Consider the following 22273-nt stretch of genomic DNA (forward strand, 5'->3'; position numbering starts at 1 on the left):
CTTGAGATGTTTGCCCAGTTTGTTTTTCAGGAACTTGGAGTCAGCTGTCCAGTTGGCACCCCAGCCAGTTAAGACTGGTTGGCAGTATTGACCATGTACCTGTGTATGTGTGTTTGGTCAGTGACCATTTGCCATCAGAAACTCGAGAACTCTGCCCCCAGAATGAGCTAATGCCACCAAATTCTGAGCATGTATCCCAGTTGTGCCTGCACAGAAGGACAATTATCTCACTTTTTAAAATCTACAATCACCTTTCCCCATGCTCCCCATACCTCAGGCCACCCTGCTTCTTTGTCTCATAAATATCCTGAGTCCCTTGTCTTTGGGGAGGTGGGTTTGTGATTTGTTCTTTCAGCTCACTTGACTGATTCACGATAAGGATTTTTTGCTGCAAACCTCCACCTCTCATTGTTTGGCTTGCTTTGTTCTCAGGCAAATGAACCTGGCTTGGTAACAGTAAGTCCACAGGGTTGCAAAAGACTTAGTGACTAAACCAAACCAAGCCCTTGGTTATGAATACATGCACACACATACACACACAGCCTAAGGGGGAAGGCAGGAAGGACTCTGACATGATGGTGGCTGGGTTGATTGTGGCATCTCTGACTTGCCTTCTAGGGTGGGGTCTTTTCTGCTGGAGGACTAGACCTCCCATCCGGCATAGAGGCCCAGTCAAGACGGGGAGGGGTGAATTCCCAGCCCCACACTTAATGTTTTTGCTCCTTGCAGCATAGCAGTGTGTGATTCAGATCCTTGTTTCTATATACCTAGCCCCCCAAACGGAGAAGGCAATGGCACCCCACTCCAGTACTGTTGCCTGGAAAATCCCATGGACAGAGGAGCCTGGTAGGCTGCAGACCGTGGGGTCACAAAGAGCGTATATGACTGAGCGACTTCACTTTCACTTTTCACTTTCATGCACTGGAGAAGGAAATGGCAATCTACTCCAGTGTTCTTGCCTGGAGAATCCCAGGGACGGTGGAGCCTGGTAGGCTGCCCTCTATGGGGCTGCACAGAGTTGTACACGACTGAAGCGACTTAGCAGCAGCAGCAGCCCCCCAAAGAGTTATGAGATGGTGTGGCTGTTATTTAAAGAAAGAAGATGTGGAATTCCCTGGTGGTCCAGTGGTTATAGGACTACTTGCTTTCAGTGCCATGCACCTGGGTTTGATCTCCTGTTAGGGTTTGATCCCCCAGTCAGGGAATCCCACAAGCCACATGGCCAAAAAAGAGAGATGATGTATCATGGACTAAATTATGTCTAGGACTAGTTGTCTCTAACATTTTTGTCTTTATCTAGCAGTGTAGAGTCCTGCAGGTTAAAATCTCATTTCCTAAATACAAATGACTGACAGTGCTGATGGCTTTTAGGCAATCGACGGTATTCAGACTGAGGTGATAATATAAATAAAAATAAGAAATTATAAATAAAAGAGAAATAGAGAATGCCAAGGACAGTTACTTGTTCTAGGTTTTACTTAACCTATTTAATCCTCACAAGAACTCTAAGGAGGTACTGTTACAATCCCTGTTTCACAAGTAAAGAAACCACCGAAAGGCTCTTCTCAAGACACAGTAGGAAGTGGGAGAAGGAGCAAGAGTATTTGACTGAACCTCAGTCACTTCCTCACCTGGGTTTGTAACAATCATTTGTTCTCCAGAAACCTGGTTTTAATTAAAATCTTCTTGGATGTGAAGGTTCAGGCTTGATTTTTCTATTTCAGTTTTCCAACAGAGCTATCTGGGGGAAATCTGTGTGCACTGGCCGCTCTAATTAAGGTTAGTTAGCACAAGTATGTCTGGGCTTCCAGACACATAAAAGAACTTATTTCTCTTAACATTCATCGTGTTCCATGATGTGACCTGCCTAGAAGGTCTCTATGTGTGTATTAGCTCACATGAATCATATCCCACATGTGTTTGTGTATTAGCTCACATGAATCATATCCCACATGTGTTTAGAATCAAGTTGATAGCCCTATGAAAGCTGTTTATATTGTATATGCATTGTTGTTAAGTTGCTTAGTCTTGTCTGACTCTTTGTGACCTCATGGAGTGTAGCCCACCAGGTTCCTCTGTCCATGGAATTCTCCAGGCAAGAATACTGGAGTGGGTTGCCATTCCCTTTTCTAGGAGATCTTCTAACCCAGGGATCAGACCCAGGTCTCCTGCATTTCAGGCAGATTGTTTACCTTCTGAGCCACCAGGGAAGTCCAAAATGTCAATTCCTTTGAGCCGGATTCGAACCAGCGACCTAAGGATGCCTGAGAAACTTCACACTACAGTCCTCCGCTCTACCAACTGAGCTATCAAAGGAATTGCACTGTACATGCATTTTTAGTGGACTTAATAAAAGGAAGTTATAAAGCCAGGATTTACAACAGCTGCCAGTAAGTAAGAATAGGGAAGATTGATTCTTTATTGGCTATTTTTAACTAGGGATTGCTCTCTGGATGTACTTTTACAACCCAGTATTACTGAGAAGTTTCTGAGTGGAATTACTCTTCAAAGGCCTTCCAAGGTGTCACTAGTGGTAAAGAATACACCTGGCAATGCAGGAGACACAAGATGCAGGTTCTATCCCTGGGTTGGGTCGATCCCCTGGAGAAGGAAATGGTGACCCACTCCAACATTCTTGCCGTGGACAGAGGAGCCTGGCAGGCTACATTCCATGGGGTCACAAAGAGTCAGACACGACTTAGCGACTAAACCGCAGCAGCACAGCGAAGGGAGTGTGCTGAACTGTACCTACACTCACATCTCAGAGTTTCAGGCTACCTTTCAACTTTGCCGGTAGCACATGGGGTAAATGAAAACATAATTGTCTTTTCTATCATCATGTTTAATCTGAAGAACTACCTGCAGTGATGCTTAAAATCTGTGGGTTACAGAGTGTTTCAAGAGACCTCTGCCTTGCCTGGCACAATTTCTTGGCAATGGAGTATGGTCTGGAAATGCCTGGCTGGGTAGTGGGAGGGAGAGAGGATTCAGATATTTTCTTCTTCACCTTTGAAAACAATAAACTTCATAAATGACCTGTTTCTACCTTGAGGATCTTCCTCGCACACTTTTCAGACAAGGAGTCTATGTCTCCAGAGTCGCCTGCAAGGCCCTTTCACTTCCTTCTCTTTGACCTGTGGCAACCCCAGACAGAAGGCCTTCCTTTCCTACTTCCTTGTCTCCTCTCCCCCAGGCCCAAGTACCAAATCCTGACCCGTTTACCTGGTAACTAACGCTGGGTTCTGTCTCCTCACTCAAACTCCTGAGATGTTTCAGACCTCTTCTCCCCTGGGCGTGTGCAAAGTCACTTCAGTCGTGTCCGGCTCTGTGCGACCTTATGAACCGTAGCCCGCCAGGCTCCTCTGTCTATGGGATTCTCCAGGGTTGCCATTTCCTTTTCCAGGGGATCTTCCGACCCAAGGCTCAAACCCGCCTCTCTTATGTCTCCGGCATTGGCAGGCGGGTTTTTTTGTTTTTTTTTTTTTAACTACTAGCGCCACCCTCCATCAGCTGTTCCCAATCTGAGGTCTCACTGCCCCATAACAGCTGTGCTTCTCAGAGGATGCACAGGACTCCACGTGGATCCGGTCTGAACTGCTTCGCCTCTAAAACACACCCAGTCTGTTCATCTGGGTAGCCCTAAGTTCATGCTCATCTCCAAAACGCACAAAGCAGTTCCGTCCTCTGGCAAGTTCAGTTGGACGGGTCAGGACGATACCTCCTCCAAGAAGCCCTCCCTGATGGCCCGGCCCCTCCACAAAATTGATCAACTAGCCCCTTTAAGTTCCCTTACCTCCGTCCGTCCTAGCTGTGGTGGGCAACTCAGCTTTTGCACCTACCCTCTGCAGGTATGAGCACAACTTGGGGAGCGCTCTGTGTCATAATCATCTTTGTATTCCCGGCCCTTAGTTCATCAGCCATGCCCCCTAAACCTGGAGAACTTCTCTCTGCAAAAGAACCGGGATGCCCTGCCTCCCTGTGTCTTTAACCCACGCAGGGGACTAGGACTCAGATGGTGAACAAGGAGTCTCCACAGCATCGGCGGTCACTACCTGCCCAGCCAGGCCTCCGGGACCGAGGGGGTAATGAATGGCAGAGGTTCGCACAGCATGGGCGCTTATGATCGCGAGGTGGGGCCACACCTCTTGCAGCTCTTCGGCTGCAGCAGGCGGAGCAGGAGCACGCGCGTGGTCGTCATGACAACGCCGCCGCTGCCGGCCGGATGTACGGAGCATGGAGCTCAGCCAGAAGCAGGCCGGGCTGGCGTCCGGGTCCCCACTTCCCGCTCCCTCTAGGACCCCGACTCCGGCCTGGGCTGCGGCAGACGGTAGCGGTAAGAAACAGGGGGTCCCTTCGGCGCCAGCCTAGCCCGGAGGAAACGCGCGAGGGGGGTCATGGCCAGGCCGAGTCCTCCGAGCAGACTTGGGGCCAGAGGTTGCCCGGCGGGAGAGGGCCGCTAGGAACCCCAGCTGAGCCCGGAACTTCGGGGCGCCCCCAAACGTGGTTGAGAGGGCAGCCCCAAGCTCCCGCGGTGGGTGCGCGGTTCTCGCGGTGGGTTGTCCTGAATTCAAGTGTATGTGTCGCGTTGTCTGTCTCCATGCTCTACTTGGGCCCCTTTTTTGTGAAGTCTCCAGAGAACAGGGCCCAGGTGAGCTAGAGGCTCTGGAGACCACTCTTTGCACGTTCACGCCTGCACGGTTTTAAGTATTTCTGCACCCGTGAATTATCTGGTAGCATGTTAAGCATTCTTGCCCGGAGAACTCCATGGAAAGAAGAGCCTGGCAGGGTACAGCCCATGGGGTCACAAGGAATCGGACACGACTTAGTGACTCGCTTTCACTCTCATGTTAAGCGGAAAGTGTACACCCGTCTCCCTTCACAATTTCCATTTAGGATGCTTGTGTGCTTGTAGATAGGGAATTGTGCCACAGGCCTTACATATTCCACACAGCACTGTGAGGTGGGCATTGACATGCTCTGCTTTTAGCATAAAAGGAAATTTAAGATAGAATTTCAGTAAGTTGTTTGACATCACACAGCCCTTCCGGATTAGCACCCAAGTCTGACTGACCCCTCAGTCCTCAATCTCCCAGCACTTGACTGTTTCAATAGAAGAGGGTGAAGGTTTAAGTGAAAGTGAAGTCTGATAGAAGAGGGTGAAGGTTAAAGTGAAAGTGAAGTCGCTCAGTCGTTTCCAACTCTTTGCAACCCTATGGACTGTAGCCTCCCAGGCTTCTCCATCCATGGGATTTTATAGGCAAGAGTACCAGAGTGGGTTGCCTTTTCCTTCTCCAGGGGAATCTTCCTGACCCAGGAATTGAACCCAGGTCTCCTGCATTGCAGGCAGACGCTTTACCCTCTGAGCCACCATAGAAGAGGGTAACCATCTCCAAAATAAGCCCTTATTTTTATTTTTGGGGGGCTTCAAAATCACTGCAGATGGTGACTGCAGCCATGAAATTAAAAGACGCTTACTCCTCGGAAGAAAAGGTATGACCAACCTAGATAGCATATTAAAAAGCAGAGACATTACTTTGCCAACAAAGGTCCATCTTGTCAAGGCTATGGTTTTTCCTGTGGTCATGTATGGATGTGAGAGTTGGACTATGAAAAAAGCTGAGTGCCGAAGAATTGATGCTTTTGAATTGTGGTGTTGGAGAAAACTCTTGAGAGTCCCTTGGACTGCAAGGAGATCCAGCCAGTCCATTCTAAAGGAGATCAGCCCTGGGCGTTCTTTGGAAGGAATGATGCTAAAGGTGAAACTCCGGTACTTTGGCCACCTCATTCGAAGAGCTGACTCATTGGAAAAGACCCTGATGCTGGGAGGGATTGGGGGCAGGAGGAGAAGGGGACGACAGAGGATGAGATGGCTGGATGCCATTACCAACTTGATGGACATGAGTTTGAGTGAACTCCGGGAGTTGGTGATGGACAGGGAGGCCTGGCGTGCTGCGATTCATGGGGTCGCAAAGAGTCGGACACGACTGAGCGACTGAACTGAAGTAATGTTTAAATGGGATATTAGGTAAAGATTATTTGGAATTCAAGAGTCAGGTGTGGATTAAGAATGAATCTAGGTCAAATTCTTGACATTTTCTTGTAGAATTGGTTATTCCTAGCTTTTTTTCGATTTGAAAACCAGTTTATTATTTTCTCCTAATATGAATACAGTATAGGAAATAAATTGTTGGTGCCATAGAATCCTGACACAATACTTGGGTGAATTTTAAATAAAAGAGAGAGTAGCAGAAAAATATAGCTGATGCTCAAAAATACTTTAAATCCATGGCCAGGTAGTTAAATATACATATTCTTTGGCTTTGTCTGGCCTGTAATCTAAGATTCCTTCATGCCTTCACGTAAACATGACTTGTAAGTCTACATCTGTTTGCATGTCCTGGATACGGTTCTGCCAGCTGAGGGCAGGCAATGAACCTGAGAAATTCTCAAGGCAGCCTTCTCTTCTCTTTGATGACATATTTAAAGCTATTTAAAAATCAAAATGGAGTAACTGTGGCTCAGGCATGCAAAATGGAGCTGGGTGGCTGTTGTGGATATGATTTCAGATGCATTCCTTCATCACTGAGAACTTGAATTGGCTTCCCTGGTAGCTCAGCTGGTAACAAATCTGCTTGCAATGCAGGAGACCCCAGTTCAATTCCTGGGTCAGGAAGGTCCCCTAGAGAAAGAATAGGCTACCCACTCCAGTTTTCTTGGGCTTCTCTAGTGGCTGAGACAACAAAGAATCCACCTGCAATGTGGGTGACGGGTTCTATCCCTGGGTAGGGAAGATCCCCCGGAGAAGGGAATGGCAACCCACTCCAGTATTCTTGCCTGGAAAATCTCATGGACAGAGGAGCCTAGTGGTCTACAGTCCATTGGGTCTATACAGCACAGTGTCAGACTCAAGGACACTACTAGCTGTTTTCAAAATAGGAGCTGCTAGCTACATCCTTATAGTTTCAAATTTCTTCCCACCATTGCAACTTTGTAATCATTTCAGACTCCCAGTCATTCCTTGCTTAACAAGCAACCTCATTTCTTACCAGCTCAAACCCCAATCCCAATTCTTGATGAACCATTTATGTAACTTCTGGGTTTTTTGCCTTTGTAAATCGCCACCACTTTGTAGTCTGGTGGAACACAGTTCAAGTGCTTCTTGGATCTGTGTCTCCTGGGTTGCATTTTTAACAAACACCAGATAATTACCTCTGTTTCAGTTGGGTCTCCATTTCTGAGATTTTGTTTAACATTTTTAATACCAAGGAAGGTAGGAGCCAGAGCAGAGGGAACCCAGTGGGAGCCCAGTTCCAACAAGTTAATTCGTTTGAGGTCTACTTGTTTTATTTTCTGTTGAGGATGCTAAGGGAGCATTTTTTGGATTGTATTCCATGTGAACCATGGTCTCCTAAGTCCTAAGTCTAGAAGCATTTTTATCCTCCTTCCCCTCCGGGCTCAACAACTTGAGGAGTCCTTGTGTACCTGAGAGTTTTAAATGTCCCGAGAATTACTGTAGATAGGAATCTGTTTAGCATTATTTAACTCATCATTTCTCAAATTTATTTTAGGATAAACTCCATTCTATTTACAATATCTTTGATCATGCAGTAGATTAGTATTCCACAGAACACAGTTTGGGAAATACTGTGCTAAAGTATTATTTAATACATGAAATAAAGTATTATTTAAATATATAAATACACATCCTAAAATAAGTGAAAGATTTCTTAAAAAATTATTTTTAAATTGGAGTATAGTTCATTTACAATAGTGTTAGTTTCAGGTATACAGCACAGTGATTTAGTTATATAGAATATATATGTACTTTTGCAGATTATTTTCCATTATAGGTTATTACAAGATAGTGAATATATTTCCCTGTGCAATACAGTAGGTCCTTATTATTTTATGCTTAGTAAGTGAAGATTTCTTATGTACAATTATGCTGTTAAAAATTTTCAGAGGGTAGCTAATGAAATGGGAAAGATGCTCATAATGTTAACTGAATAGGAAAAGGATATAGAAAAAGAAAAATAATAGGGAACACTCCCAGACCTCAGTTGCAGTGGTTCTTTGGCAATGAGATTGCTGATCAATGTTTCTTTTCTTTATTTTCTTTTTGATACTGAAATTTCCAAGTTATTTGAAATAAACGTAGGTTAAATTTTATTTATTTATTTATTTAGGCCACACCATGCAGCTGCAGGATCTTAGTTCCCCAACCAGGCATTGAACCAGGACTCTTGGCAGTGAAAGCACAGAGTTCTAACTACTGGACTACTAAGGAATTCCCCTAAATTTTTTTTTTTTTAAGTTTATTTTTAAAAAACTGTAAGAAAAGATTATTTGCTTTCACTTTTAACATAATGTTCTTTCTCTTGAATCTTGTTTTGCATGTTTAGCAAACTCTTTAGTTCATATAGTGCAGAAATCCACTCATGAAGGCACGTTTTTGAGAGGAAGAGACTTAGAGAAACTGGATCCTCAAGATCTCAGGGTGGTTGAGTAGTGAGATCACTAAGCTCTCTTAAAGAGACATACAAACACAAAAGCTAAGACAGAAAAGAGACAGGGAGTGCTATGTGCTTGTAAGAAAAGTGTCAGCATACCTTCTACCCTAGAAAGCCTTGGCATGGAAAAACATGCTTTTAAAATAATAACAAAGGGGAGGGGAGAAGGGATGTATTGGGAGATTGGGACTGATATATACACATTTCTATTTATAAAATAGATAAGGACCTACTCTACTTGATACACTCTCATGAATTATATGGGTGAAGTGAAGTGAAAGTTGCTCAGTCATGTCCGACTCTTTGCGAGCCCGTGGACTATGCAGTCCATGGAATTCTCCAGGCCAAAATACTGGAGTGGGTAGCCTTTCCATTCTCTAGGGGATCTTCCCAACCCAGGGATCGAACCCAGGTCTCCCACATTGCAGGCATATTCTTTACCAGCTGAGCCACAAGGGAAGCCCAAAGCAACCAGTACCTCCTTCAAGCCAGAAATGAACCAGTGACCAAAGCATAAGAGCCTAAAAAAAGAGTGGATATATGTATATGTATGTGGCCTTCCCTGGTGGCTCTGATAGTAAAGAATCTGCCTGCAATGCAAGAGACTCAGGTTCAATCCCTGGGTCGGGAAGATCCCCTGGAGAAGGGAATGGCAATCTACTCCAGTATTCTTGCCTGGGAAATCCCATGGATAGAGGAGCCTGGTGGGCTACAGTCCATGGGGTCACAGAGTCGGACAGGACTGAGCAACTAACACACTACACAACATACAATATTTATGTATAACTGATTCACTTTTCTGTACACCTAACACTAACACAACACTGTCGATCAACTACAATAAAAATTTTTTTAAAAAGTAGTATCAAAATAATAAGATGATGCATCAAGGAAAGATGCTGCTGCAGGTGTAACAGAGGAAGACGACTTCAACTCCTGTTTTGTTTTCCCTATTAGTGACTGACGGAAAAATCACCTTTAGAAAGAGGAAATAGAAGACAATGGCAAGTAAAGCACTTCTATGAGTGAGGTCTCAACTTGGAGACCTGTTCTTCTAGGAGGAACAGACAGAGCTGTATTCAAAGATGCTATCAACTTACAGGCTATAGAAGGTCTTCAAGAAGCCTGTTGGACTTGATTTTTCAGATCCCTTTTGAGTTTAGACTCTATGATAAAACTGTCTTTACCTGAAGCCATTATAAGCAAACATGAGTTACCCTAATCCATTATGGCAGAATGGAAGAGGCTTTGGAGTCAAGTTTGATTCAATACTGTGCTGTATGATTTCAGGCAAAATACTTAATTTTTCTGGACGTCATTTTCCTCAGCTGCCAGGCCTGTTACTTAACAGAAGTTAGTTCTCCTTTTGTGTCACTTCCAAGTTAAGTGTCTGCCCATCCTCAGTGGGTACTTCTATGGCCCTAGTTCTCCAAACAGCATTTTTCTTCTCTCCCATTCCTTATTTTACTTTCTCTATTCTTCCTTTTCTTCCCCTCACCCCTAACTCTACACACACACACATTTGTATCTTTGAAAGAAATCTAATTTTGGTGGGAGGAAGCTCCTGGGTTAATTTATATGTGATGAAAAGTATTGCATTTATTTTTCAAAAGTTTCAGCATCTATTGGTGGTCTCCAGGAATATTATAATGACTTATGTATGGAAAAGTCCAAGGAAATTAAACCTTTTATATTGCAAATACTCCAAGAAGTGGATGAAGAAATTGAAAAAGGGTAAGGAAGACATATACTTGATTACATCAGAACAGCCACTGATACTCATCTGTGAAAACTCTTGGAATACTGAGTGATTTGAAAGCCATTTGCAAATGCTAGATGAAATGGACATGCTTTTTTGATTCAGCATAGATGACTGACACAGGTCTTGGAGGTAGTTTAGTGAAAAAAAAGCACTAGACCAGCATTCTCCAAGTCTGAGTTCCAGATTGGTCATTAACTCCTGTGAGCTGGGTTTATTTATGCAAATCATTGAATGACATTCTTCAATGTCATTACCTATCAAGTAGGAATACTTTTTCTGTGCCTGAAAAATTAAATTATGCATATATTAAAGTGCTTTCCAAAAGCTGTAGTATATATTCAGTAGTTTTAAGTTACACTTAATAAAACTCTGTACTGTGGTACTTGGTTCCAGTAAATACTATCCAGTGATGTCACTAAACATGAAGGAAAAATATTTTTCCTTTACTGGATTTCCTTTTAATATTTTAACAGATCGGTAGGAATCACATTAAATATTGCTGGTAACAGTCGCTCACTATCAGGAGAAAGAGTAACAGGTGAAGATTTCTGGATTCTTTGCAGAGTTTTAAAGAATAATTCATATATTAATGGTATGTCTCCTTAAGAATCATTCCTTCCTGTTCTCATTCTGCTGATTAAGTATTCATTAGGAGGAATATCAGCTTCTATTCATCTGTATTCTTCAGGTTTGGATGTTAGATACAACCTCCTAAGTGATGTTGGCGCGTACTATGCTGCGAAACTGCTCCAGGTATTTTACTGCAAAATGTTCTTTGTTCTTTTTTTTTCTTCCAGGACGAAGTTAAGAACCAGTCTTTTCTTTGGAATGTGCAGGGTTTCAGCAGCCCTAGCCTGCTAAACTAACCCTTTATTGTAGACTTCACTTTCGAGATACCCAAACTAAAATGCTGCTTTATGGTTGCATTTTATTTAAGAAAGGTAGTGTGGTCCACCAATAAGAACAGGTGTCCTTAAAGAAAAGGTTTTGTTTCAACCTCAGAAGATTGACATATACGTGTGTGTCTGTATTTTCACTTAAAATGTTTAAAGCAGCATATATCATGTTATTCTTCCCTTAAGTTGGCTTTTTAATTTCCTAGCTATTTGTCCCATTCTCGTGTGCTGCAAGTGTCTCTACTGAGCCAAAAAAGGTCTTAAAATTTGCATACCCATGAAATGGCACAGAATATAAGGATGGAGTGAAGATTAAAAAAAAAAAAAAACCACCACTAAGTTATTTTCAACAACCACAAATCAAAACGCTCCAAAAATCATAGCCACCATGTTCAGATCTGTTTATGGTGAAATCACCTAGTCTAGTGACATATACACAAAACATAGTTTTGTAAAATATCAAGGGTCTTGACTGTGCTATAACACTTGAAATACAGTAAAAACACATTTGTGTATATGGTCTCAGTAGAGCTCATACCTAGAGCCTCTTGAGTCATCTTTTGCAAAGTGATACACTATGGTTCAGTACATGAAGCACATCCATACTTTGAATCATTGATGAAAAATGAATATACTGGGAGGGAGGCTAAAGAGGGATATGTGTATGCTTAATAGCTGACTCACACTGTTGCACAGCAGAAACTAACACAACAGTGTAAAGCAACTATCCTCCAATTAAAAAAAAAAAAACTAAAAAAATGAATAGTCTTTTTCTTTATCCTGTAATTATATTTGTTTAAATGAGAATGTTGTTTTTCCTTAATCATCCTTTGTTTTGCTGGAGACCTTGAACTTTTCTGGTTGTAAAGATTTTCTTTGCTGGTAAACACTTTTACTTAAAAGGCAGCTCATATATTCTTGATTGATTTCTAGTAATACATGTATAATAGCTTCTTTTCTCTTATTTTAGAAACAACATAATCTCATTTACTTAAATCTTATGTTTAATGACATTGGGCCTGAAGGTGGAGAACTGATTGCTAAAGCCCTACATGTAAGCATTTGTATACCTCAAACTAACAATTTGGGGATTTCAATTTCTTTAATTTTAGCTTGAAACCAACAGAAATAAATGTTAATGTCAATTTAATTTTGTGCAACTGTATATTTTTTTTTGCACTTCATTAACATTTAGATATCACATGAGCACTTTTGAACTCACTTTTAATACAATTTTATGGATAAACCATAATGGAAAATATTTTTAAAATGTATATATAACAGTTTGCTGAACAGCAGGAATTAACACATTGTAAATCAACTATACTTCAATAAAAAAATCAAGTTTTATTAAGACATAATTCACATAAGAATTTATCCTTTGGAAGTGTTCAGTTCAGTGGCTTTTTTAGTATACAATGGACACCTTGAAGAGCACAGGTTTGAACTGCGTGGGTCCACTCATATATGGGTTTCTTTCACTAAATACATGCTGCAGTACGATACAATGCACAGTCAGTCGAATCTGAGAGTGTAGGACTTGGATGTGGAGGGCCAACTGTGAAGATAAACTCATTTTCAACAGCAGAGGGTCACTGCTCCTAATCCCTGTGTTGTTCAATGATCAGCTATATTCACAGTTTTGCAACCATCACCACTATCACTGTTGTTAGAACACCTCCTCCCCACAGAAGAGAGACCCTGTTAGTAATCCCTCTCTATGCTTCTCTCCCTCTCTCCAGCACCCTGCAGTCATATCTACTTTCTAACTGTCTATTCTGGCCATTTCACATAAATAGAATCACCATATAACATGTGGCCTTTATTGACTGGCTTAATGCTTTCAAGTGTCATCCATGTTGTAACATACTTCATTCCTTTTTATTGCCAAGTAATATTCCATTGCACATTTCATTCATCCATTAGTTAACGGGTACTTGGGTTTCCACTATAATGAATAATGCTACTATGAATATTTGCACACATTTTTCTGTGCACTTATGTTTCCAATTTTCTAGGGTATATACCTTGGAGTGGAATTGCTGGATCATTTGGAAACTCTATTTAACATCTTGAATGACTGCCAAACTGTTTTTCAAAGTGGTTGCCCCTTTTTATGTTCCACCGACAATGGGTATTCTGATTTCTCTATATCCTCACCAATACTTGATACTTTTTTATTTGAGCTATCCTAGTGGGTATGAAAAGGCAATGGCACCCCACTCCAGTACTCTTGCGTGGAAAATCCCATGGACAGAGGGGCCTGGTGGGCTGCAGTCCATGGGGTCGCTAAAAGTCAGACACAACTGAGCAACTTCACTTTCACTTTTCAGTTTCATGCATTGGAGGAGGAAATGGCAACCCACTCCAGTGTTCTTGCCTAGAGAATCCCAGGGACGGCAGAGCCTGGTGGGCTGCCATCCATGGGGTCGCACAGAGTCGGGCTGACTTAGCAGCAGCAGCAGCAGCAGCAGTGGGTATAAAGAGGTTTTGTGGTTTTGATTTGCATTTTCCTAATGATGCTGACATCTTTTCACATGCTAAGTGGTTATTTCTATATTTTCTTTGGATAATTCTCTTTTCAAATGTTTTGCCCTTTCTGGATACAAGTCCCTTATAGGATATAACTTGCAAATATTTTCTGACATTCTGTAGGTTACCTCTTCACTTTCTTAGTAGTATCTTTAGAAGCACACAATTTTAGAAGTTCAGTAAAATGCATTTTGTTTTTCTTGTTGTTTATGCTTTTAGTGTTATATCTAAAGTCATATATGACCTAGTCATGAATATTTACACTTACATTTTCTTCTAAGTTTTTGACTCTTTCATTCAATTTAATTCATTTTAATTTTTGTATATGAAGTGACGTAGGAGCAATTTCATTCTTTTTCACGTGGCTATCTAGTTGACCCAACATCTTGTGTTAAAACTGTTCTTTTCCCACTGATTTTGGCATCCTTGTCAAGAGTCGATTATAAATGAGTTTATTTCTGTACTCTCTCTTAATTTATATATCTGTTTTTAGGCCAGTCCCACACTATCTTGGCTACTGTAGTCCTGTAGTTATGTTTTGAAAAAGTGTGGGTCGTCTTTATTCTTTTAAACGTTGTATTGGTTCTTCTGGGTCCCCTGCATTTTCACATGAATTTTAAGATCAGTTTATCAATTTCTGCAAAGCAAACAAACAAACTGGGATTTTGAGAGGGATTGCTTTAAATCTTTAGATCAACTTGAGGAATAGTGCCGTTTTTACTGCAAGGAGATCCACCCAGTCCATTCTAAAGGAGATCAGTCCTGGGTGTTCTTTGGAAGGAATGATGCTAAAGCTGAAACTCCAGTACTTTGGCCACCTCATGAGAAGAGTTGACTCACTGGAAAAGACTCTGATGCTGGGAGGGATTGGGGGCAGGAGGAGAAGGGGACGACAGAGGATGAGATGGCTGGATGGCATCACCAACTTGATGGACGTGAGTCTGAGTGAACTCCGGGAGTTGGTGATGGACAGGGAGGCCTGGCGTGCTGCAATTCATGGGGTTGCAAAGAGTCGGACATGACTGAGTGACTAAACTGAACTGAACTGAATATTGTCTTCTGATTCAGAAACATGGGATGTGTTTCTTCATATATTAGTTCTAACAGGTCTTTTTTTGTTTTGGTGGATTCCTTAGAATTTTCCACATAAAAGATTGTCATATGCAAAAAGTTTTGCTTCTTTTCCAACCTGTATGCCTTTTTTTCTTGCCTTATCTAGCCCCATCCAGTACAATGTAAAATAGAAGTGGTGAGAGTGGACATCCTTTCCTTCTTCCCACTCTTGGCGGGGGTGGGGGGGGGAGGGAAGTTTGACTTAATTGTAAAGATAATTATGTGCACTTATGGTTCAAATATTTATTCATTAGGACAATGAAATGTCTGTAATTTTGTGAATGATTTATCGAAAGAATGAATTATGAGAAGGAATTAAACTTTGCAAATGTCTGAGAAATTGTGTCACTTTCAAAGTAATACAGGGAAATGTGAAGTGAGTGTTTAACGGGTATAGGGTCTCCCTTAAGGGTAAAGAGAATGTTTTGAAATTAGAGGTGATGGCTGCACAACACTGTGAATGTAGTAAAATCCAGTGAATTGTACTTTTTGGCTGTACCATGTGGCTTACAGGATCTCAGTCCCCTGACCAGGGATTGAACCTGAACCCCTCAGCAGTGAGTGTGCAGAGTCCTAATTGCTGGACCACCAGGGAATTCCCAAATTGTACACTTTATATTTTTACCTATTATGGGAAATTGAATGTTACCTTTATGGAATATATTCTATTCAATCTCCATGAAAAACTGAGTCCTCAAATAGTAATAGTCTCCTAAAACGTAATCTGAAGAGAATTCTTTGGGTTAAAATTTTAATCCAGTTTTGCCTCTTTTCCTTTTCAGAAGAATAGAACTCTGAAACACCTAAGAATGACTGGAAACAAGATTGAAAATAAGGGTGGAATGTTTTTTGCTGCAATGCTACAAATTAATTCATCCTTAGAGAAATTAGATCTGGGTGACTGTGATCTGGTGAGTTAAACTGGTTATGAGAGTCACTCACGAAAAAAAAAAAAAAAAGAGAGTCACTCACGTACTTGATCATTCTCCCTGGAAACTAGCACAGAGAAGTGTCAAGAGACCAGCTACATGACAGTCTTATGAATGATTTAAGCTCATCTCTAAGATCTAGTATCAGAGAAAAAAAATCTTTAAGTAAAAATCAGATTATAATAATTTTATGGAAGAATATCCAGTGTAATAAAAATCGTCCTAAATTTCCATCTATTACCCTTCTTAACTTGCATGGGATTTTCTAAAGAACTTTATGTTCCTTTTAATTAAACAAATACTTAATTTGTATAATGTAAATTTTTTATTTGTGGAAACATTTTTCAGTGAGTAGTTATAGCATAAAACCTAAGACAATTCTAAGAGCCCTCATCTGACCTGATATGTCTTCAAAGTCCAGGCTTCATTTTCTCAAACATGCCTTCAAACCTTCAGGCCTACTGTTAGGAACCTAGTTAAAAGGTTAATGCAACATCACTGGGACAGGATGTCAGTAAGATGGGCCAAGGAGGCTCTTTGGTATAATAGGCTCTAAAGTTTAAGTGGGTAGATACAGTAGGAAGGAATGGGGAAAGCATTAATTCAATATACAGTTGACTCGACAACATGGGTTTGAACTGTTGGGTCCAGGTAAATGCAGACTTTTTACAACAGTAAATATTACAATTGCTACAGAAGTCAAGGTTCCTTGAATCCATGGATACCAAGGTATACAATTGACCTCTGACCCTTTAGGGTCAACTGTATATTTTCTGCACGTAATAGTCACAATCCTAGATTCTAAGGATACAGGAGTGCATCAGATATAGTCTCTGCCTTTATAAAGGTTACATTTTAGTTGGGAAAATATCAGTAAATTAGAGCAAAATGCTACAAAGATGGCAAAGTACTCTGATAATGGGTAGGTAGGAGGTCATCTGTGTGATAGGATGGTTATGCCTAAGACCTGAGGAAGGAATACTAGGATGAAAAAAGATGCCCCATCTGTGAAGGATGAGAAAGAGCTGCCTTCAAGAGGGACATGGCAGAAATATTCCAGGCCAGGGATCCAGAACATGCAGACCCTAAGAAAGTGCTTCCCCAAGTGTGCTATGGTGCTGAGAGTGTGCTTCCCCAAGTGTAACATGACTGACAGAGATTGAAGTAATTTTAATACTCATGTATTTATTTTTACAAATGCTTTCTATTTATTTCAAGGGTTTATGTTTCCCATTTAAAGAAGTGAAACAGTTTTAGGAAGTTTCTGCCCTAGTTCAGGTGGGTGGTGAGAACCTGGGTGAGGTGGTAGCTAGAGATGGACTAATTAGAGACATCTTTGGAAGCAGAATCTGTAAGATTTGCTTCTAAGATCTGGCAGTCAACTGACAGGAAGGTAAGAGGACGGGTGGAGTGGGAAGAGGCCCAGGTTTTCTGGTGTAACAACTAGGTTTGTATCCATCACAGAGATGCGAGAGGATCAGGCCCTTCCAAAAGGCAGAGGGGGCCAACTGGAGTTGTGAAAAATGTGATTAGTAATGGTTTGCCGCCATAAACACCCATTTAAAGTGTTAGTATGAATATAAAAGGAGGTTTGCATTAAGGATATGTAAGTAGCATAGAGCCCTAGCTGGGATCCACTTGTGTGTCCGCATGTCTGACGTCTGCATCATACAGAATCTTGAAGATTTAGGAGCAAACCTAGAGGTAAATGTCCAAGGAATCCTTAAGAAAGTCCCCGTGCATGTTAAAGATGGATTTTTTCTGAATCTGATCAACCTACATTCAAAGACTAGGAAATTAAACCTTTAAAAGCACAATTTTGATTTATGAGAGCCCAGTTTTACTCATCTTGAAATATTAAGGAGGTTACTTTTTAAAGTTTTTGTCAGTTGACTTAATGAATTTATCTGTTTTTAGGGAATGCAAAGTGTGATAGCATTTGCTACAGTCCTAACTCAAAACCAAACAATTAAAGGATTAAACCTAAACCGACCCATACTGTATGGTGAACAGGTATGTATTCTAAGTGAGCAGTTAATAATGCTGTATGTGAATAAAATGAAGGTACTAACTTGAGGGTTATGTCAAGGTTCATGAATGTGCTATATTTTTAGAATTGTAAACTACCATTTACAAATGAAAACTTGAATGGAAAATTTTAAATTCTTGGTAAGAGTGTTATAACATGGTTTTAGAAGTTGCTTATTTAAACAAATATGTTGTCTTTTGTTCTTATAAACTCATTCTCAGTGGGTAAACCTGTTGAGGGGCAGAGTGCTTAAGATGAACACACAAATGATAAAGGGCTAGAGAATTATAAAAGCCCAGTGTGAACTGTCTTGTCATTTGTTTGTTTTGTTGTATTGATGTGATGAGCCACTGCATCTCTGAAGTCATAAGTAATAATGGCATACTGCCTAAGAATAGCAGTCCAGGAGGTCTGGACTTCATTCTGTACATAAGCTGCATTCTGTAGCTTGTGGGATCTCCGTTCCCCAACCAGGAACTGAATCTGGGCCCAGTAGTGAAAGCATGGACTGCCATGCTCAACTATGGTACCAATTATTGTGATTTGTTTTCCTTCTGGGATGACCGATATTTTTAAAATAATGATTTCTGTTGTTGCTGTTCAGTTGCTAAGTTGTGTCTGACTCTGCCAATCCCATGGACTGCAGCATGCCAGCTTCCCTCTCCTTCATTATCTCTTAGAGTTTGCTCAAACTCACGCCCATTGAGTTGATGATGCTATCCCAACCATCTTATCCTCTGTTGCCCCCTTCTCCTTTTGCCTTCAATCTTTCCCAGCATCAGGGTCTTTTCCAGTGAGTCAAGCTCTTTACACCAGGGGGCCAAAGTACTGGAGCTTTAGCATCAGCCCTTCCAACAGTGACAGCTGATTTCCTGTAGGATTGACTGATTTGATCTCCTTGCAGTCCAAAGGATGCTCAAGAATCTTCTCCAGCACCACAAATAGAAAGCATCAATTCTTCGGCGCTCAGCCTTTTTAACTACCCTCTTTTACATCACTTAGTCATTGCACTTTACAAGTGCCTGCTGCCTGTTTCTAAGATGGTAAAGGTATCATTTGTGACAAAATGATTTCTTTTTAAAAGCCATGCTAAACAAATACAAATTGTAGACTAACAGTCTTAACTGATAAAGTCTTCTTAAAAAGCTAATTTAAATAACTGACCATGCTTGAAATAAACATGTACTGCTTTAAAATTACATTTTAGAAAAAAAGACTATCTATTTTTAGGAAGAGTCTACAGTTCACCTAGGCCACATGTTGAAAGAAAATCAGTGCCTTGTTGAATTACACATGTGTAAACATGATATAAAAAATTGTGGTATGAAACAGTTATGTGATGCACTGTATCTGAACAGGAGCCTACAATACCTTGATGTAAGCTGGTAAGTGATAATCTGGAAAATCTATGTAAAGATTCATAGTAGGTATGATTCTGTGTTAGACACTAAATCCAAAAATTAGGAAATAAAACTATTTTTATCTTTTTATCCTGAGCTTCACTTATTATTCAGTTTAAACCGATATAATATCTCCTAATAACTGGAGTGAGCAATTTAAATATGTAAACCAGAACAAAAGCAACATTTTATGGCAAATTTTCAGTAACATTTTTGGAAATTGAGTGACTAAAATAAATCTTAACTAAAATACAAAGTACTGCTTAAAAGTTTCTAAGCCTGTGATCTCTATGAATAAAAGGACACTTCATATTTTCAAATATAACTAGATATTTTTCCTTTCCCAGCAATAAAATAACTCAGGATGGAATGAAGTGTTTGGCTGATGTTCTGAAAAGCAATACTACCCTGGAAGTAATAGATCTTTCTTTTAACAGAATGGAAAATGCAGGAGCAAACTATCTCAGTGATGCTCTTGCTTCACACAACAGGACTCTTAAAGCGTTAGTATGGTTTTACATTTAATTAAAATAACAGAAAAAAAGTTGTTTAGAACACTAACCTTAAACCTCTTACCACTTAAGATTCATGGTGAAATATGAAAACTCAGTTTCTAAACTAACATATTAAGTTACAGGAAACATTTCAGTATCTTCTATTTTCTTTTTAAAGGAACGTCTTTTTAAAATTAGATTGATACCAGTTATGAATGCTTAAAGTTAAAGAGAAAATTCTTATCACTTGTATTATTTATCCCAAATTCTAACAGAAAAGTTATAATCATTCAATATGGTAATGACTTTAAGAATGAATCAAGAAGAAAATATTGCTCAGGTGACTTTATCCTGAAAAATATATCTGCAATCCACTCCAAACCTTTACTGAATAATAAGTAGAACAATAGTTTGTTTAAAACAATTTCCAAAATGTAGGTAACTCTACTTAGGTACATGAAGAATCCAATTAGAAAAGTTTCTTGGATTTCAGGAATTATCAGTATTTTAACTACTACATTGAATACATTTAATGCTAAGACAACACAGTAAGATGTGTGTAATAAATGCTGTTGGTAGCTCATCCATTCTCTCTGTGGAACTGTTTCCAGGGTTATTACTTTTTGTTTCTCCACAGGTTGTCTGTGGTAAGCAACAACATAGAGGGAAAAGGACTTGTTGCACTTTCACAATCAATGAAAACAAATCCTACACTCTCTCATATCTACATCTGGGGAAACAAATTTGATGAAGCTACATGTGTGGTAAGTTTGTCTTCACTGAGGTTTTTTCCTGGGGCTTTCCCTACAACATCAGATGTTATTTACTGATGAGTTAGTCAGGATTACCAAGTACAGTGAGACACTTCAGTTTTGATAAATTTTAACATACATTCTAAAAATTAGCTACTGGAAAGTTCTGTGGTTGAAACAGTGAAAGATATCAAATACTACATGTTAGTATAAATATCACCGAGGAACTTTTCTGGTGGTTCAGTGGTTGAGAATCCACCTTTCAATGCAGGGGACACGGGTTCCATTCCTGGTCTGGGAAGATCCCACATGCCATGGAGCAACTGAGCCCGTGTAACAAATACTGAGCCCGTGTAACAAATACTGAGCCCATGTAACAAATACTGAGCCCATGTAACAAATACTGAGCCCATGTGCCACAACTACTGAAGGCCGTGCGCCTACAGCCTGTGCTCCACAAGAGAAGCCACCACGCACACCGCAACGAAGAGCAGCCCCTGCTTGCTGCAACTAGGGAAAGCCTGTGCACAGCAACAAAGGTCTAGTGCAGCGGAAAATAAACAAATAAATAAAATGATAAATTATACAGTCCTAATTCTACTCCAAAGTTAATTAAAAAAAATCACAATTGTTGATTCAGTATAAATTTGATGTGGCACAATCTCTAATCTGCTACCCAATAATTAAATCAAGACAGAAATATTTGGTATGTTGCTTATGTAAATGTATAGAACCCTTAATACTGCTTTCAAAACACACAAAAAGCATCATAACGGAATAGTTTTCAGTTAGAATAGAAAGAAAAATAAGGTGTCAGAATTCTCAAAAACTGCCAAAAGACTAATCAGAATTCTGTCACTAAAAAGATTAATAACATGTACACTATTTTTTAAAAAATAGCTTGATTTCAGAAAAACATCACATCCACATTCTATAACACTAGAAGCTGAATTGAGTTGGACTAATAATGACAAGCTATAGCAGAAAGCAACTAGACTTAAATCTTTTACTGATTTCTGCTTTTCTCTACAGTAGTCACAGCCTTACTGACAAATTAGTTTAACATGTTTGTATGACACCTTTATGTAGATGTCAATGATCCATACAAGATATACAAAGAAAATTCTACAATGAAGAAATAACTATGTGGCCAGCTACGCCAGCATCTAATACTAAAGGAATGGTCTCAGCCTAAATCTGTCAGTTACCTTCAGGGAGTCCATGAACTCAAAGTTTTAAGCCAAAATCTGTGGGTGTTTATTTTTCTAAAAAATGGATCCCCAGCTATCACTGGATCTTCAGGGGCATATACAATAGCACTCCACCCCCATTTATGAGTCACCTTGGGACTTGAAAATTTTGACTTGAAACCTCTGGTCCACAAAATTGGTTATATATATAGAATTGTTATCTCAGTGAGTCATAAGACAACAAAACATCCTTAATGTTAAAATGGAGAAATAAGTTTTATGAGATTGTAATTTACACACTGTGTGAACAATACCTGAAAAATTTTAAAATTCAGCAGTTATTCAGAATATTTCAGACTATAAATTATGACATCTAAATGTGAATGTTGAAATTTGTAAAATGAATAAACTATTTTCTTAATGATACAGTTTTTCTTAAAAATCCTAGGCATATTCAGATTTAATTCACACAGGCCGTCTAAAATCAGACAATACAGATGTGGAGCCGTTTGCGGTGGATGGACATGTGTACCTTGCAGAAGTCTCCAATGGCCTTAAAAGGCATTATTACTGGACACCAGGTTATGGGGAAGCTTGCAGCCCGTCATCTAATGCAGGTTTTTCTCTTGCACCAGTAGGTCAACATCTATGAAAAACAAACTTTAA

General features: G+C 40.2%; 1 protein-coding gene and 1 non-coding gene across 2 annotated transcripts; one reads left to right on the forward strand and one right to left on the reverse strand.

Moving 5' to 3' along the window:
• Nucleotides 1-2226: 2226 nt before the first annotated feature.
• Nucleotides 2227-2316, reverse strand: TRNAY-GUA (transfer RNA tyrosine (anticodon GUA)). The gene is given in 2 exon segments: nucleotides 2227-2262; nucleotides 2280-2316. It is a non-coding gene; the product is annotated as a tRNA-Tyr (tRNA).
• Nucleotides 2317-4233: 1917 nt separating this feature from the next.
• On the forward strand, nucleotides 4234-22259 carry LRRC34 (leucine rich repeat containing 34). The gene is made up of 11 exons (XM_052647423.1): nucleotides 4234-4333; nucleotides 10124-10244; nucleotides 10746-10864; nucleotides 10961-11025; nucleotides 12139-12222; nucleotides 15596-15724; nucleotides 17660-17755; nucleotides 19002-19156; nucleotides 19519-19674; nucleotides 20303-20429; nucleotides 22056-22259. Exons 1-11 carry the CDS (start codon nucleotides 4234-4236, stop codon nucleotides 22257-22259), a joined length of 1356 nt encoding a protein of 451 aa, XP_052503383.1.
• Nucleotides 22260-22273: the final 14 nt, after the last annotated feature.

Source organism: Budorcas taxicolor, chromosome 1, assembly GCF_023091745.1.
Source record: "Budorcas taxicolor isolate Tak-1 chromosome 1, Takin1.1, whole genome shotgun sequence".
NCBI classification, from domain to species: domain Eukaryota; kingdom Metazoa; phylum Chordata; class Mammalia; order Artiodactyla; family Bovidae; genus Budorcas; species Budorcas taxicolor.

Excerpts from the sequence above, each read along its gene's own strand:
- LRRC34 (XM_052647423.1), top strand. The coding sequence starts at position 4,234 with ATGGAGCTCAGCCAGAAGCAGGCCGGGCTGGCGTCCGGGTCCCCACTT. Across the intron at positions 4,334-10,123 it reads GGCTGCGGCAGACGGTAGCG|TTTCAGCATCTATTGGTGGT; the intron begins GTAAGAAACAGG and ends ATTTTTCAAAAG. Across the intron at positions 15,725-17,659 it reads ATCTGGGTGACTGTGATCTG|GGAATGCAAAGTGTGATAGC; the intron begins GTGAGTTAAACT and ends ATCTGTTTTTAG.